Source organism: Besnoitia besnoiti, chromosome II, assembly GCF_002563875.1.
Source record: "Besnoitia besnoiti strain Bb-Ger1 chromosome II, whole genome shotgun sequence".
NCBI lineage: Eukaryota > Apicomplexa > Conoidasida > Eucoccidiorida > Sarcocystidae > Besnoitia > Besnoitia besnoiti.
Window position 1 is genome coordinate 420,758 of NC_042357.1, and position 17,212 is coordinate 437,969.

Genomic DNA, 17,212 nt, shown 5'->3' on the forward strand with positions numbered 1-17,212 from the left:
CGGCGTCGAGCTACAAACGTGCATCTCCGTGAGGGGTTCTACATGTTTCCTGACTGTCCTGAACTGTCGTCCTCAACCATTCACGCAGATCCGTCTCGGATCTTACTCGGCAGCCTCCAGCAGCACAGCCCGCTTGAAACGAAGGTGCTAGTGAATGCAGTTCCCTGGATCAGCCGCATTAAAGCGTCGATGATTCTCGTAATATACTATTACCTAGCGGGGGAGGTGGACACCAATGACGTGCGTTTCTCCAGGAACTGGGAGACATGAAGCGCAGATCGCGCTGCTGGTATTGGATTTCTTGAAAAGCACACAGAAAAAGATTGGCATGTTGTAAGAAGGCCGTTCACAACAAATGAGTGCGGTGAATGCAATGGGGTGCACCGCGCCGGCAAAGTAGGACAGCCTCTGCTGTCTATTGCTGAAAGAGTCGGGACGGCGAGGGTGTGCAGTTGAGAGGCACTGCTCAGGCTGATGCACACGATGTGTATGCGCATACGGGGACGGCTGCAGGCTAGTGTGCCTCTGTGTTTCTCAATCTATTGGGAATCATACGCTGTCATTCACAGGGGCAGCAGCAGGCCTGAGTCCAAGCTATCGCCCCGGAAGGCAATGTGTGGCTTATCCTGATACCGTTACATAACCCAAGTGGCTGGGGACACAGCCTAGCCCCATGTGGTGGCAGTGCATATGTGTCTTGGCGATCGCATGCATTCAGATATCGCGCTTGTTTTTCTAGCCTGCAGTCCAAGGATATTTTTCGCTGTTCACACTTTCGGTCTTTTCCTACTTTGCACCCAACTTCCTCATCGTCCTGGCATATACGCGACTGTTTCCTGCCTTTTCTGATTTTGGTTGAATGTGACTGAGACGCGTTACTTGACGGAGCACGGACTTTTGCTGTTCACGGCGTTCGTTTCCTACGGAAAATGGCGGTCTGCGGAGTGCCATTCGTGGCAGTCTCTGCCCTCATTGCTGTCTTTATGCCGTTCGCGTCCGCTGAAGTGCAGTCATTTCCCATCAGTGGTGTTCAGCCTGTGCCTACCAGCAACATCTGCGATGCAGTCGAGCAGTCAGAAGCTGGAGGGAACAAGATGCTTCCGCTACAGATCTCTCCTTCTGCTTCCAGCATCTCGTTTACATGCAGCGCAAATAAGGACGCAGCTCTTACGCCAGCGGACGGGATGTTCTTCGACAAGGAGGACTGTCAGTCCCCGAACCAACTAGTCACAGTGTGGTCTGACGCCACACTAACTCCGGCCCCCTCTCAAGGGAAAAAGCAGGTGTACACACTGACTGTGCCTAAGACACAGCGGCAGGGAAAGACCGTCTACTACTGCTGTGACATCGCTGTCACAGGCGAAGATGGGGAAAAGGAGGTCATTCAGCGGGCAGAACAGTCCGTTGAGGAGAAAAATCGGTGCGTCGTCAAAATCACTGTCGATGAGATCCTGTCGAAACCCGAAGCCCCCTCCGAACATCAACAGGTGCCAGGCCAGCAGGGTGATGTGGCGCAGGAAAAAAAATGTGAAACTGGCACCGAAAATGCGACTGTATCAACGGATAAGCCTCTTTTATTCAAGTGCGGCCCGGGGATGGCGCTGCAGCCAGCCGGCCTGGAGAACGTGTTTGATGGCAGCGACGGCACATGCGCCACGAGCGTTAACCTGAAGCAGCTCGTTGACGCTGAGCTGAGCAAGGCGAACCAAGAAAACACGCGTAGCCCCCAAGAGAATGAAAGTTATACATTCTCCCTCAAGACGACGCCCAAGCACGATGCATCCCTGTGCTACAGGTGCGTCCTCCTCGACGAGTCCAGCCAGACTGGTGGCTCTCGGGCTTTTGTGAGAACGGTGCTGAGTGAGCAGAAGCAGTGCCTGCTGAAGATACTCATCCAAGGCACTTCGGGTCCCGCCGGCGCCGGCCCCCCGTCAAGAATGGAATCTTCATGGTTCGCCGCTACGCTGCTTCTCGCCACAATATGCTCTCTTCTGTAACTAGAATGAGACTTCTTGCGTTTTCGCCAGAGTTCAGTTTTTTGTCACATCGGAACTCGAGCTCTGGCCCTCATACATACTGTGGAAATCCGGTGCATCGGAAAATGCGGTGTCTGAGGGCGGCATGCTGCTGAAGCCGAGTCCGCCTCACGCGGCGATATCCGAGGAGTTGATCGAGGTCACCACCATGCGAATAAGGCAAGTGGGGGATACTCAAATCGTGAACGCTCCCCGGATGATCAGAGGGAACGTAGAGGCCCGGGTACAACACAGAAGGATCCCGTTTAATGAGCCATCCTGGTAGACTGTCCTAGCGCAGACCGATATATCGAGGGTGGGACTTCATTTCCTCGATTTCTGGCGTGACGTAGAAGCGAGAGGCTCCGCTTTCTCACGCTTCCTTTCCTCCAGTGTGTGCTCGGACCACTCTCATCGGCCTATTCGTCTTCACAATCGTTTGAGCTTTGCGGATAGAGGGACTAACGGTTACGTTCTTACTCTGTGACGTTTAGCCACTGCCCTTTATTACTGTATTTGTCTCGGCTGCAAACAAAGGCGCCGAATTCTATATAGTAGTCACGCTTGTCAAAAAACCGGCGAACGCCTGTGTGAGTACCTGGTTGGTGAACTACTTCCGACACTGTGTTGCTTACGTTATCCAGTCATTGTGTTTCGCATTTCCCTGCGCTGGATGCTGCACAGGGGTCGATGCTGCTTGCCTGACAACAGAATGCGTTCCGTTCCAAAGTAGATATTGGCAGAGTGCCGCTACTTAGGGTATTTCTTGGCCTGAGTTCAGTTTTCGGATGACTTAGGTGGCGTCGTGGAAACGGCAGGTAGCCGAATAGAGACCTGACCTGGAGATCCTTCCGTCCCGCTTGTCCATGTCCGGTACATAGTCGCGTGAATCAGAGCCTGAGCCGAGGGTACGTTACATAAGGGATGAATATTTCATGAACGGGGACCCAGTCTCGAATACGTCTACCAGTCCGCCGGCCGCTCACCTCGAGTACTGGAACTAGGATGGATCCTTTTCCTTCATGGCTAGCCAAAATATAGAGGAGAGGCACGGGTCAGAGCACCGGAAACTATGAGTGCTTGCTTGGAAAAATCGGCGCGGAGTAAAGCGCTTCAGCCTGTAGCGGTGCTTCTGCTGCTGGACCACTTTACACATATGCAGCAGGGATGTTGCTAGACGAGCAGATCAGGTTGGACCGCATGAGTGAAATGAATGTGCATGCCGATGCCATCCTGACGAAAATTACCAAAAACGAGTGTTGCCTCAACGGGAGACTCGCAATCGAACGGAATCTGGAACATGCAGAGACGGTGCACACTCTGGAAACGAGTGGTCCGTTGACACAATGTGGCAAAATTGACGGAGCAGTTAGCGACAGATGTACCACGATTGCATGAGAAAGATGGATCTCATATGGAGGGGAACAGTGACTGCTGCGTACAGGAATGAAGCGGACGGAACAGGCCGCGAATCCCCCGCCGGAGGCGGTGGTAACATAACCCGAGGGGGGAGGCAGTCAGGGCACGACTAGAGAGGTTTCGAATGCAACAAGCTACAACACAAGCGCGTTCGAGTGAAGCAGAGAGCCCATTAGAGATAAGTGCGACGAAATCCGCGAGTGGACTATTTATGAGGTACTAAACACTTTTCCAAGGGTTCGCTGAGACAGCGCACCCCGAGTTGAATTGGAGAAGAGGTGTTGACGGGAGGCGAGAAAGGAGACATGGTGCGCGAGCGGAAAAAATTGGAATTCAGTGTTTTCATATACAAGCAGGAGCAACGCACCTGATTTAGGAGGGTAGCTTTGCTGCACTAGCATGGAGCCTGTTGTTGTTTTCCTTTCTGGGGTCACCAGTCTTTTTTCCCGCGACAGAACAGGAGACCCTGGTCTCAAGGGGTAAGACCGGCTAGACGCCTGCAGCCTCGCGGTTTTCCTCTACCCCAGCGCTCCCCCACGGTACGGAGTTCCACATATGAGGTATGAGGCGCAAGGACCGAATTTACGGCTGAATCGAACGATAGAGAAAGGATCGTCTTCTGCTAATTTGCACGCTTGTGCAGCTCTCATGGGAAAATAAGCCGCAATTTCACTTCCATTCTTCCTGTATTCCATCACGGGGACTACCGGCGTCAATCCCGCAGCAGCCCAGACTCGGGGGAGCCGGAAATCCCCCGCTGCAACCCCACGGCTTCCGGGACCGAGGCTATGCTCTCGATCGTCGCTTCGCGCCTTGCTTTCTCTGAGGGGGGAGTTGGAATGAACGCACTGTGCCTGTCACATTATTTCTGTTTCATATTTGCTGACCGTGCTGCTCTGGCTTCAGTGGGATCGACGCTGTGCGGGTTCTGTTGCGCGTGCTCCGCTGTTCAATGGACGGTATCAGCTTCTACCCGCCAACTGGGGATCATCTGCCAAGAAGCCGTTGACTCAAGGCCTGATTTATGAAAAAATGGGGCTCATTCGGCCAGCCAAATTTACTGCATTAATTCTGCTTTCAGGGCTAACTTCTTCGTCCGCCGTCGGGGATGTATCTTCGAGCGTGGTTGAGTCGCGCCCCGTGCAGTTATGCGGCGACCAACATAATCCAGATAAGCTGACCCTGACGCTAGCGCCGGGAACTCCAACCATTTCATTCGGCTGTAGCGCCAAAGAGGCAATGCTGATGCCCTCAAAAACGAAGGTGTACACAAACAGTACTGATGACACCCAGAGCGACCTGTCTACTGTGTGCAGGAATGCTACTCTAAATGAGTCACCTGGGGTGCAGCAGGAACCGAAAACCTACACCCTCAGTGTCCCTGAAGACGCTCGGCAAGGTCAAGTGCTCTACTGGAAGTGTCAAATGTCTCAAGCGCCTCAACTGAGTGAACCCAAGCTGAAGACCGGCGAGCAATCTCATGCTTCTGCAGTCACGCCTAAGAAGGACTGCACTGTGCAAATTACGGTAACCGCTCCCAAACCCAAACCCGTGCCGTCTATTAAAGTGCATCAATGCGAGCCTCAACTGAAGGGTCAGCTGGTTACGGCGACTCTCCCGAAAAACACGGAGACGCTCTTGTTCAGCTGCGGTTCGGGAAATGCTGAGCTCCACCCGAACCCGTCACTCAACAAGTTCTATGAAGATGCACTGTGCATCGAGCTCGATTCATTGGCGGAAGACGTTTGCCGAGGTGCCACGCTAACGGTGGAGAAACAAGGCGGTCCGAAAACGTACAAGCTGACAGTCCCTGAACTGGGCCGTCAGAGAAAGGTGCTGTACTACAAATGTTTGGCTACGGAAGCTGTCTTGCCAAACAGGTTGGGTGGCAACTTGCCCCCTAAAAACCCCTCATCGTGCACTCTGCAAATCACTGTCGACGGCCCTGTGGATCCTGACAATGATGACGACGATCTGTCGCCTCACGACTCTGACGACGACCAAGATGACCAAATGGACGACCTATTTGAGACTTGTGAGATCGATGACGATGAAAATAAAATGGAACATATAACTCTGCCCTCCAAACGGAAGCGCGTCGGCTTCTCTTGTGGTACAGCAGGTGCGCCGACTCTGACGCCAGAGGCATCCGAGAACAAGTTCTGTGTGGATCCAAGCTGCAGTGAGCAGAAGCTGTTGTCGAGCTTATTTCCCGGCGCCACGTTTGTTGCCACTCCTTCCTCGGGAACAACTATCTACAGCCTTTCCTTCAAATCGAAGCCGCGTGCGGATCACGAGTTGTACTACGTGTGCACTGCCACGAAAGCCGTGCAAGATCGCGACGTTGCCGGTGCTGTCGAGGGAACACAGAAAAAGAGGAAGTGCACTGTCAAACTCACCATAAAGGGGCGGAACTCCTTTTTCTCAGCAGGTGTGCCGAAAGCGGTCACGTCAGGGCTTGTCGCCGCATTCATCAGTGGGCTCCTTTACATGCGGCTTTAAGAAAAATGAGCACGACCGATCCTCCGTAGAACAGCAGGCAGCACGAACGAACGGACTACCGCGCCGACGCAAAGTCGAACGGCAATTTTGCGAAGATGTTCTTGCTGTTGCGGCAAATTTTGCCATTGCGCGGGGCGGCTGGAATCCCGTTTGTGTTGCGTTCGATTTTGTGTAGGAGGGCGCTTGTGTGATTGGTGAGGGTGATCCATCCCCTAAGATGATTGGTTTGAGAATTCAAGAAACTGACCGTGTCATATGGAAGAGCTCACGCTGCTTCGAAGAAACGGTTGGATATCGTGGCTCTTTATGAGCGCGTGTGCGTAGAATTCCATATCGTGTGAATGTGGATCTAACACACCAAGGCGATGGCCTTCCGGCATCCGACCGGGATTTAATACAAGTCGAAGCACAACTTGAACTCAGGGCAGGTCAAGACACAAGGTCCGTCGGAAAGGCACTCGCGTATGACTGCCTCGCGCAGTACGGCTATCTGCCAGTCGCGATGGCGTGCATGGATTATTATGTTTCTGCCCTCAGATGTTGAACAAGTTTCTGCGCCCAACGGGTTTCTGTTGTGGCAGCTGTATTATTGGCCCTGGCCTCATTCAGATCTCTCAACGGTCCTCCACGGGAACATCACGGCAGCCAAGTTCGTCTAGAGACACTGCCTGACTCATGCAGCTCACGCGAGCCCACGAGCAAACGAGATATTCAGCTGACAGTCCTGCCACGTAAAATGAACGTCGTACTCGGATGCGACCAGACGGCACAGCCTCGTTCTAGTGCGCAACTGAATTCAGTGTTCTCAAGCAGAACAGTTTAGGGTTAAGCAGTTCAGTTCCTCTATTGGAGTCATAAAGCCTTGCCCTGCGATATCATACGCGGAGGCGCCACAAGATCACACTTCAGGTCGGCGCTCCACTCATACCTGCGACACTTTTCGTCACACGTAGGAATAACATAGCTCTTTCTAGAGAATTCTCGGTAGTTTGGCTGCTCCTAACTAAGAAAACGAGGGAAAGCTCCGGGATGCAACGGATATTGTCACAGAGCCCAGTTGAGCAGGCTCAGTTGAGTAGGCACCAGTGGTCAAAATGCGTGAGATGCTATCCTGCTTAGAGAGTTCCAAGGAGCAAGAATCGATTGCATTGTGAAGCTTCACGGCACAAACCGGTCTTTGAGTTGTCTATCGTCATTGCGCAGAAAGCAAGCATACGGAGTTCTGCGGCAGGAATACAGACGCAGCTTTCGCAGCGAAGCGGGGGCCATTTTTTCCTGAGTTGTTAGGATACAGTACACTGCAATAATGAATGTTCGTGCCAAACCTTGTGGTACATGCGCATTAGGAATCAAAAGAAGAAGGTGTTCAGTACTCAATGAAAAGTTCAAGCTGGTGTTGATGCATTTATTTATTAAGAGAAGTCCCCAGCAGGATGGTAGGTGATCCAGAGGGCTGCATTCTTCTTGAATGTGTCGAAGCGGCAGGTCGCAGCGGCCGCAGAACCGGCGCGCATGCAGCTCCATCTACGACAGGGAACGCACACACACGTAGTCAGGGTGGACTACTGTGTTAGGCGGTCACCCGTGAGCTGCCTTTTTACTCCGCTTGAATGTAATGTGGCATGTGTCGTGCATTATCCAAATGTAGAGGAAGCCTAATTTACTTGTGGACGCCACATTCTACCCGTGACTTGCGCATCCACGTACTAGGCCCACCGCTGCCGCCGTAGTTTACGACAGGAACTCGCAGGATCATTTCTATCGGTGATCTAATTCGGTAGAAGGATGTGTCAATGTCGTCGGCACAACAGTGTTGCTGGAGCCTTTGCCGCCGCTTTGTTGGTCCTGGCTACCGTCAGTCCGACATTGTCTTTTGGTGATAAAGTCGGACCTACGATTAATCACCCGGCTACGGACACGCCGTGCAAACCCAAGCAGAGAGTAGAGACCTGGTTGAGCCGGCCTTCACGACTAACAAATCCTCTGTCGCGTTCAATTGCGGCGCAGACGGCGATGGAAAGCTGACACCGAATGCCGTGGGTAACAGCTTCTTCTCAGATAATTTGTGCAAATTTTCTGCTTCCCTGAAGGAGGTCCACGCAGGGGCACAGCTCAGAGAGACGCCAAAAGATCCGCAAAGCCCCTCGGCATACACTCTAACCATTCCGAAATTCGAGAGGGAGCAGATTGTGCTGTACTACTTCTGCAAGTCTGCTCCCCCAACCCAGCCGATTCACATAGATAGCGATGTAGCAATCGAAAATCCAGAGGAATCAGCACAGATCGCCAACACGCAGTCGTGCACTATTCAGATCACCGTCTCGCAAACACCGGCAACTCCAGAGCCCGAACCGGACCTATCCCCAGAAAGCTCCGGAAGTGCCCAGACCACCGGCAGTGGTAGTGCGGACGTCAATTCGCCTATCGTCGTATGCGATCCCCCGCAGGCTGAACCCCCAATCTGGCTGAAGATGCAATCGCAGCCGAGAAGGCTAGCATTGAATCCAGCTGTGGTAAGCACAAGAACGCCACAATGACTCCACCGGCAAAGGACAAGAAGTTTTGCCTTGACCATCTCTGCGAGCATCCGACGTCGCCAGAGGCACTCTGGAAAGGCTCTTCTCTGGTAGCAAAAGTCGGGAAGGAAGGAAAAGATCTATACGCTTACAATATTCTCGGGGCGAATGAAGGACCAGGTTTTCCACTACTCTTGCTCGCTCCCGAAGTGCCTGAAAGCGGGGATGTTTCGTGACACAGAGGCTGATCGCAAGTGCATCGTAGAAGTCACTGTTAAGGCAGAGGCAGAAACAGGGTGGGGCGATCCATCAGGTGCGTCCCTGTCCTTTTTTTCTGCCGCTGCGTTTTTGTCCCTCCTATACCTGTGGTTCTAAAGTGGATCACTCTCGTCATGTTTCTTTTTTTTTCAGTCGTTGTTGTGGCGCCTAGCGTCTAGCGGTGTCTCCGTTGTACCATCGTGGGGGGGGGGGGGGGGGGGGGGGGGGGGAGCGCTTGCGTTCCAGATTATGTAGGCGTCTATTTAATGTGTGCGGAGCGAGTCAATCTCGTTGGCGGGATCCAGGAATTCCGTACAGAAGAACATAGGATTCTCTCGTTGCGTCCCTCAGGCTGGTTGTTATGTTTGTGGACTGCATGCATTCCTCACCTGCAGAGGGTGACGCTGCAGCGGCTGTGTATATCTGCTAGTGTTGCAAAGCCTCCGCTCTCTGTCAGCAACAATCCATTTGTTTGCAGGAGTGTTTGAGCGAGTCTGCTTTGGCCGGCGGCTCAGCCTCCAGGCCCGCTACCACGCTTGCCGCCAGCTGCCATGCGTCCAGATGACGGTATTTTTCTGCAGATTTGGAGAGACACGATTTATTTGGTGTGGGGAGGGGGGGGGGGGGTGGACCGCCAAAGGCTATAGAGATAAAATATACATTACTAGTAAATGCGATCGAGCTGAATTGCGTTTTACGACACCAGCTCAGACACGAGCGTCCGTCTCAGGCCACACGAGATTGCTACGCGAGGACACCGCGTTCCACAGTCATTGCTTACCCGCGACGGATCGAAGCTCTCGTCCACTTTGAGGAGTGTGTTAGTCGGACTCTGCATGGTAGCGGCTGCTGCGGTGACAGAAGACCGGATGCAGCACCGGAGCCTTAATGCAGACGCTGGTAGGGTTTGCTGTGTGGACAACAGTGGAGAAAGCTCGCGCCTCATGCGGCAACAGATTATAAACAAATGATGACAACAGTGGGTGTAGATGGTGACACCGCGGTGCGCAGAAGCGGGACTGCATTCATGCCGACAGTATCTCTGTTGCGGTAGTAGACAATAGGGGAGGGCGAGACGATATCAAGGATTGCTGAACGAGAAATCCCGCAAAACACGTTGGGGAACGAGGCTGGCCCTCGGGTCAGTACGGCAACACGAGCTTGATCTGGTGCTGCGGACTCCAGAGGTACAGCTTTCCGCCGGATAAAGCCTGCTGAAGCTGGAGCGGCGTCACAAAAGGCAGACACACCAGCAGGAGCGAAGGAGAGCGAGAGTTTAGAGACAGAACAAGAATGAATGGGGAAACGGCATGGGCGTCGACTGCAAAAGCAGCGATTCCTGTATTGCGGAAGCCTTGCTTCGCAGATGAGCGCTGCACTGTGGTTTCCAGTCGCATGCTTAACCATGACTGCGCTTAAGCTAACGAACAACTGGGATTCAGAAACTGATGGGCAAGAGCTCCACGACCGCTGCGGTATGATGTCGCACTCCAGCTCGGTGCTCCCTTCCCCAGGGCACTGTGTGTCACGGAGCCGAGGAACGGAGGTCACCTTGTGGGTTCGTCCGCCCCGTCATTTTCTCTACGTCGGCCGGGCGTGGTTGAATCGTCCTGCAATGAAAAGACCGTGGCGGCTGCAAACAGCGAGAGAGGGGGTTCCTAACGTCAATCATGTTGCCCTCCTTGGTGACGCCAAACTCCTACCGATGTCTGCATCTGTTTTCTCTCGATGTGCTCGGTACAGACACCTGGTTGCAACCTGACTGTTCGCAGTCCTGTTTCCTCACCTTACCGTGGAAGTCTATCCTCTAGTTCCCTTTACGCACAAGTTGGAGAACTTCCGGGCTCACAGATGGCTTATAAGGCTGTTTTGCGGGGCCCTTGTATTCATGCTTTTCTTGAGGTGCGATGCCAACCATGGTCAGAATAATCCCGTCACATCTGAGCCGGATGCCTCTGGTGACAGCTCCTGTGACGTCAAAAAGAAAAAAGACATCAGGTTGACGCTCGGGTGCGGACAAGACTCAGTCACGTTGGACTGCGGCGCGGAAGGGAACCCATCACTCTCTCCTGCCAAGTTTGAGTAGCAGTACTTTACCAACATCCATGCCCCATCCCGGCTGGCCTCAAAAGGATTTGTTCTGGAGCCGAGTTGACTATCGTAACACCGTCGCCACCTCAAGGAGCCACACTGTACCAGCGTACCATTTTTCAGAAAAACTGTACTGGAAAAGAAATGTTTTTCAAGTGTCATCAGCCAACGGCGGGTTCTTAGAGGCAAAAGCAGTCCGCGACAGGAGAAATGGAGAAATCTTCACCCACCTCCGAGGAGAGCTGCATTATCAAGTCATCGTTCAGCCTTCATCGGAGACAACTACCGACGCCGCTGCGACCCCTGGCACACATGGAGGGGATGGCGGACACAATCACCAGGGAGGGGACCAGAGCACCACGGATGTAACTCACGTCTGCGATCCCGAGAATAAATAGGGTGTACACGTCGTACTGCCAGTGGGTCAGGAAAGCGCCTTGTTCAGCTGTGGCTCCACCACAAGTCTGTCGCCATCGGTACACTCTACGAAATGTTTCGTGAACTCGAAATACAGAGAACAGGGAATGCTTTCAGACGTTTGCCCCAGTGTCGAGATAAAGGTGGTGACTCCCGAGGGGCCACCATCTGAGTACACGGTGACTGTGGCAGCGAGAACGTCCGTCGATCGGGACCTGTACTTCACGTGAGCTGCGCCTGACGTCTCGGGGGCGGTCCAGGGAGTCAACGCCATGGAGAAGAACCTGTGCAAACTCAGAGTAGCTGTCCAGGCTAAGGAAGACTAGCAAGCTTCTTTGGCAGCTGCTGCCTGGGACAGGTGACTCTTGGGTTGCTGGGCATGGTGGCGCGGATCACACCGGGACCTGCAGATATGATGTAGCACTCGTTGGCTATCTAGTGAGCGATGTGTTCAATCCTGGAAGGCGTTTCACAGCAGGTTTTGTGCCGAGGGCAGCGCACTCCGCGAGTTGCCAAATTTCCAGATATAGGTGCCGCGACCGGGCATAGGTCGTAGAGCGCAGAGCCTTCGTCGCAATGGTCGTGCGCGGCTTTTGCAAACCCAAACAGTGTGGCTCAACTTGCAGACTCTAGAGAAAGGTATGTGGGTGTCTTTCAAGGCTCGCTCACTTGTTCTTGGCGCAGGGCATGACACGAAGTACCAGATGCCTTCTGAGACCGGGCCGGGGACGGGTGGGGGGGGGGGCGGGGGGCGGGGGGGGGGGTGAGGGCGGCGGCAACCGGACAGCAGCTTCTCTAAACTCGTTTGCTAGAAGAACCCACGCGGCGTGCGTGCAGGCTTGACGCCGCGGGAAAGCCAGTGCGTTGATGCCCTGAGTAGTCTGATTCACGTCTCTCACACATTCTGCCAGAGCTGAACAGCACTCACGCAGCGCCCGACTGGGGGCCAGAAGTCACTTAAGACAGTCAATTTGCCTTTTAACCATTTATCGTTTGCCCGGTGTTAGTGACTTTACTAGCCCCTCGAGATATGGACAAGCCGAAACCACTAGACAAACCATAATGCGGCTGTGTTCGGAGTGCGCTTCTGATCGCATGGGTTCAAATTGATCTTTCCCTATAGTGTCTCGGCTGTCTAGTTCGTGCTGTATCCACCTTCACAGTAACGTCGCGAACCAGACAAATCCAGTGAGTACCCCTGAACGGAAAAAAACACATTTGAGTCGCTGCAGCGCAAGAGTTGACCAAAAACGGCGAGCATCGCGTGAAAAGGCAGACTCTCAATAATGTATCGAATATATCGTGCAGCTCAAAAGCAAGCTTTCTTCACTATAGCTTTGCCTCAGCTAACCGTTGCGGCACAGGAGGGACACCGTGTAGAGGTTCTGTTCGGTGATGAATCCCTTTGCTATCCGTACGCATCTCTGAGTTTAATGTTTTCCTTGGCAGGAAGTGCAGTGGTAGCGTGCACTACGCGTTAACCACATGGCGTGTCTCCTGGCCACATTGGCTCAATTGGGAGCAACAGAAGTAATCATGTACCGTGCTCGAGCCAGAATCCGCCTACTTCCAGCAATCCAAGCATTTCTGTGCGCTATGTTCAACTATGGTGTGTCAAGAGCGCTGTAGTCTTGTATGTTGAGTCGGAGGTAGCAGCTGGCAACGTGCGGCTGGCACGCGCCACCGCCAGCGCTGGGCAACAGGTGCGACTTGTGGAACATTCAACTCGGGACTGCGATGCGGGGGCGGTGAGTGCCCATGGAGTCTGCGACGCACCTTTCCGAATGCAGGGAAAACCGTAGCTCCTGCAGTGGGGAGGAAGAAGTTGATCCTCTCTGTTCTTTTGTACCAACTCCTCCGGTGTTACGCGCTGTCCAAAACAGGGTTGCCTCCTGTGGCACCGACTGCGATTGCTCTGCGTCAGAAAAGACACTTTCTACGTGTATTATGCATGTTTCTGAGCAATGGTGGCGATCTCATCAAAGCTCCGCCCCACCGGTGCCGCTGCTGTCTTATTGGCGGCCCTTGTGTCTGTCGGACTGCCCTCATCGTATGGAGAGAATCTGAGACCTGGTGTCGGTCCACAAAAACCAGTGACACCGTGCCCCCTCACCGAGGGCGGGAAGGTTGTTGACCTAAATCTCGAATCGACAGATGACGCTGTCTCATTCAGCTGTACCGCGGACAGTGGCGCCGTACCGACGCTTGAACCGGGGGGGCAAATGTTCTCCACGAATGACCAGTGTACGCAGCCTCAATCTCTGACACAGGTTCACGCTGAAGCCCGCCTGGCCACTGAGCCAAACAAACCGCAAGGACCCACAACGTACACCCTAGCCCTGCCGAGAGACGGAAGGCAGCAGAAAGACGTATACTATTGTTGCAAGCCTAGTCGCCTTTCCCAGCCTTTAACTAGGATTAATTCTGTTCCCGCCGGCAACCAGGAGCTAGGGGAGGAGGAAGCTGAACCGGAGCCGAAACAAAATACGTGCACTGTGCATGTCGTTGTCAAGCCATCGGCGTCTTCAGAACCTGAAGAAGAACTGCCTTCGGGAGACTCCGAAAATGGTCACGATGATGGAAGTACGGACGTCAGTTCGCGTGTCGTCTTATGCGATCCCCAGGAGGGTGAAAGTGGATCCCCCCGTCTGGTTGAAGCTCCACTAGCAGCCGAGAAGGATAGCATTGAATTCAGCTGTGGGAAACACGACAATACGACGCTGACGCCACTTGCTAAGGACAACAAGTTCTGCGTAGACCAACTCTGCGCGAATCAAGAGCCGCTAGAAGCATTGTGGAAAGGTGCATCCCTCGCAGGAAAGTCGCAAGGTGGAGGAACAGTATACACCCTGAAGGTACCATCGGATCGAACTGGAGACAAGCATCTCTACTACGAGTGTTCGGTGCCCACGAGCTTAAAAGCCAGAACTCTTCGTAACCCAGAAGAACGTGCCAAATGCATCTTAAAAATCAGCGTAATGGCTCACGCGGGAGCTGGTGCTCAGCCTGATGAGTCAGCGTCGACACGGAGCTTCATTTCATTTTCCGTAGTGGGCGGCATGCTTGTCATTCAGTACCGCTACATGTTGAGTCTCTCGCGTTGATGAGATCTCATGAGTGTCTCCTCTGCGCATGTACTTTTTGACGACCGGCTTTGAATGCCGTGAATGTCAGATCTTCTGTTGGGTTTCTGAGCCACTTTTCGTGTCTGAAGGCCGAGGACTGCAGTGTAAGAGGCGAATCGCTAGTGCGCTCAATCGAAGGGAAGCCACTCCACCAGCATACCGATTTAAACATATCATGGCCTCCGGAGTGTCTGGATCCGTCTTACGTCACGGATGTCGCGGCCGAGGTTACAGAACGGGACAGGCGATTGTTACGCGAAGTGTAGACTAACTGTCACTCCTGTGTTGATCTGAGAGGTGCGGCGGGGGATTCCGTTGATGCAGAACAGAGCCTTCAAGTTCGAAGCCGCGTTGTCTAGTAGCACTCTCTGAAACGCAAAGGGCATTGTGTCGCTCACTTTCTCAAAGGTGCCGACGAGATTTTCGCAGGAAGCGTGACCTTCAAGGGCAGCGACTTGCTCTCCGCAGCCGCTAAACAACGCTTGTCGGTGACTCTAGTGCTAAACGATTATGGTATTTCTCAGCCGACCATGGCTGTGGAGGATGCGTTCGCGCGACGATGTCAGGCAGAAGAGCACCTGACTCGGCAGAATGGTGACCAATATAGAGGGCAGGGCTGCGTTGGGCAGACGAATGTCTCTTCAGTCAGCTACAACTTGCACCTAGTGAAAGGTGGCACAGTAACAATCAAAGAACTCAAAACGTGCAATGCCTGGATGCGCACGGGTCGTAGAGAGCCGGCCTGATGGGTCAGGGAGCACGATGCGAGTATATGGATCTGGAGGCCAAGACCATACTGCTTCCTTCCGGACTTTACTTTGCTCCGCACAAAATGAAGAGGCTCTTTCAAAGCAGCATTCAAAATAACAGAAGCGAAGGACGGTGAGAGAGCGAAGAGAAAGAACGTCCATGGACGGCACCACACCTTCCCGGTTGGACCCTTACGCAGCAATGGTCTCATGTTCATACGTCTTGCTCCGCAGATTCGCACCCACAGCTGTTTTTGGTCGTGTGTTTCCTCAAGGCTGTCCATACCTCTGCGAAATTGGGGAGCCCAGAACCTCTCGAGAAGGCCTTCAAAAAGAGCTCCATAGACCAGTGTTCGGCTAGTAGCTCGGCGCTCCACCAGTGCGCAGCGGGTCACAAAGGGGGGACACCGGAGGTCACCTAAACAGTCCAAACAACATGTGAGCACGAATCCAGACAGCACTCGACAGTCCGTACACCATCCTTGACTCTCTCAGCATGTCTGTTTACCGCATACCTCAATTTCATCCTGAGTTCCATTCACAGGAGCGTGTTACCAAGGCGCGCTGGAGCCGCGGCTCCGCTCCGCGCCTCCAACGGGACGGGCAATCGCCCATCCGCCGCGCGAGGAAATCTCATGCCGCAAGAAAGGGACGGTGGCAACGGCAAACGAGGAGAGGGGGTTCCCGACGCCGAACATTTTGACCTTCCTGGTGCCCACATTTTTCTCTAGATTCGGTATCTTCGTCCACTGTACGCGCACGTTACAGGCACCTGTTTGCTCCCTGTTCCCTCAAACTGTTTCCGCCCCTTATGGTGGATTGCGTGTAAGAGTAGCCCTTGGTTTCACGTACCCCAAAATGGAAAAATCGTGCGTTCAGAGACGCATTACTTGACCTGTGTGCGGGGTGCTTTTGGTGCTGCTTTTGATGAGGTCCGCTGTTTGCTATGGGCAGGGGAATCCTGTCGCATCGGCGCCTGTGCCATCTGTTGATAGCTCCTGTGACGTCGCAAAAAAGAAGGAGGAAATCAATTTGACGATCGGGCGCGGACAAAGCTCAGTGACATTTGACTGTGGCGCCGAAGGAAATGCAACGCTTTCCCCAGAGTCTACGCTCAAGCAGTACTATGAAACAGAGGACTGCACAAGAGCACAGCAGCTGAACGTTCTATTTTCGGGAGCCGACCTGACGACTACGGGTGAAGGAGGAAAGCAGTACCTGCTCACTATCCCGGAGGAAAAGCGCCCAGGAAAACAATTGTTCTTCAAGTGTACTATCCCAAAGAGAGTGATTTCTAGACAGATTCAGTCACTGCCAGAAGAAAAAAAGGTGCCAAGCCCCGCCGAGGAAGAGAAATGCATAGTTAAAGTTACAGTTCAACCGGCGCCTGAGAGTTCCATCGAGACCCCCCCGACCCAGGATCCACCTGCAAATGACGGGCACAGTAACACCTGTGATCCGATGGAAAGTCAGGATATCCATGTGGTTCTGCGGACAGCAGAGGAAAGCACCACGTTCTGCTGCGGCGCCTCCGCACAACTCTACCCCTCTGTCGAGCCCACGGAAGTCTTCGTGAACTCCGCATGCACGCAACAAAAGCTTCTTACGCAGGCTTGCCCTGGAGCAGTACTCACCAAATCAAAGGGGCAGGGAGCAGCATCTTATACGCTGACTGTAAATTCCAAGCCCGCAAGCGATCAGGAACTGTATTTCAGGTGCATCGCAGAGGAAACGAATAAACCAAATGGCCTCCGCAGCTCTATGGATGCTGGCACGAACAATGTTTGCAAAATCAGAGTTACGGTTCAGGCTGAGAAGAAGTCCGAGGATCAGCAGGAGTCCTCCGCCGCCTCCGTCGGTGTGGGACCTTTTCTGTTCGTGGCACAGGTGACACTGGGTCTCCTGAGCGTGTGAACTTGAATCATAGCGGCGGCGGGCTGCCGTGCAGAACTAGGGGCCTGACTTTGACTGTTGCTGAGTCTGTGCATCTCGGTCAACGGCAGCGCATGCGCTGGTGAGAATGGCTGTAGAGATGTCTATTTCTGTGAATCACTGACAATTCCGTCCCAGGTGCGTTCGTCGCGAGAGCCAAAGCTGCCCGTCAACTACCCCCCGCACTG

At 53.5% G+C, this 17,212-nt stretch overlaps 4 protein-coding genes across 4 annotated transcripts; 3 read left to right on the plus strand and 1 right to left on the minus strand.

Annotated features, from left to right (window-relative positions):
• Nucleotides 1-929: 929 nt before the first annotated feature.
• On the plus strand, nucleotides 930-1,997 carry BESB_033960 (uncharacterized protein; the record flags this gene model as incomplete). Its single annotated transcript, XM_029361982.1, has 1 exon — nucleotides 930-1,997. One exon carries the CDS (start codon nucleotides 930-932, stop codon nucleotides 1,995-1,997), a length of 1,068 nt encoding a protein of 355 aa, XP_029220947.1.
• A 2,469-nt stretch (nucleotides 1,998-4,466) lies between these two features.
• BESB_033970 (uncharacterized protein) lies at nucleotides 4,467-5,936 on the plus strand (the record flags this gene model as incomplete). Its single annotated transcript, XM_029361983.1, has 1 exon — nucleotides 4,467-5,936. The coding sequence occupies one exon, from the start codon at nucleotides 4,467-4,469 to the stop codon at nucleotides 5,934-5,936; it is 1,470 nt and encodes a 489-aa protein (XP_029220948.1).
• Nucleotides 5,937-9,852: 3,916 nt separating this feature from the next.
• BESB_033980 (uncharacterized protein) lies at nucleotides 9,853-10,107 on the minus strand (the record flags this gene model as incomplete). The annotated part of the gene is made up of 1 exon (XM_029361984.1): nucleotides 9,853-10,107. The coding sequence occupies one exon, from the start codon at nucleotides 10,105-10,107 to the stop codon at nucleotides 9,853-9,855; it is 255 nt and encodes an 84-aa protein (XP_029220949.1).
• Nucleotides 10,108-16,019: 5,912 nt separating this feature from the next.
• BESB_033990 (uncharacterized protein) lies at nucleotides 16,020-17,006 on the plus strand (the record flags this gene model as incomplete). Its single annotated transcript, XM_029361985.1, has 1 exon — nucleotides 16,020-17,006. One exon carries the CDS (start codon nucleotides 16,020-16,022, stop codon nucleotides 17,004-17,006), a length of 987 nt encoding a protein of 328 aa, XP_029220950.1.
• Nucleotides 17,007-17,212: the final 206 nt, after the last annotated feature.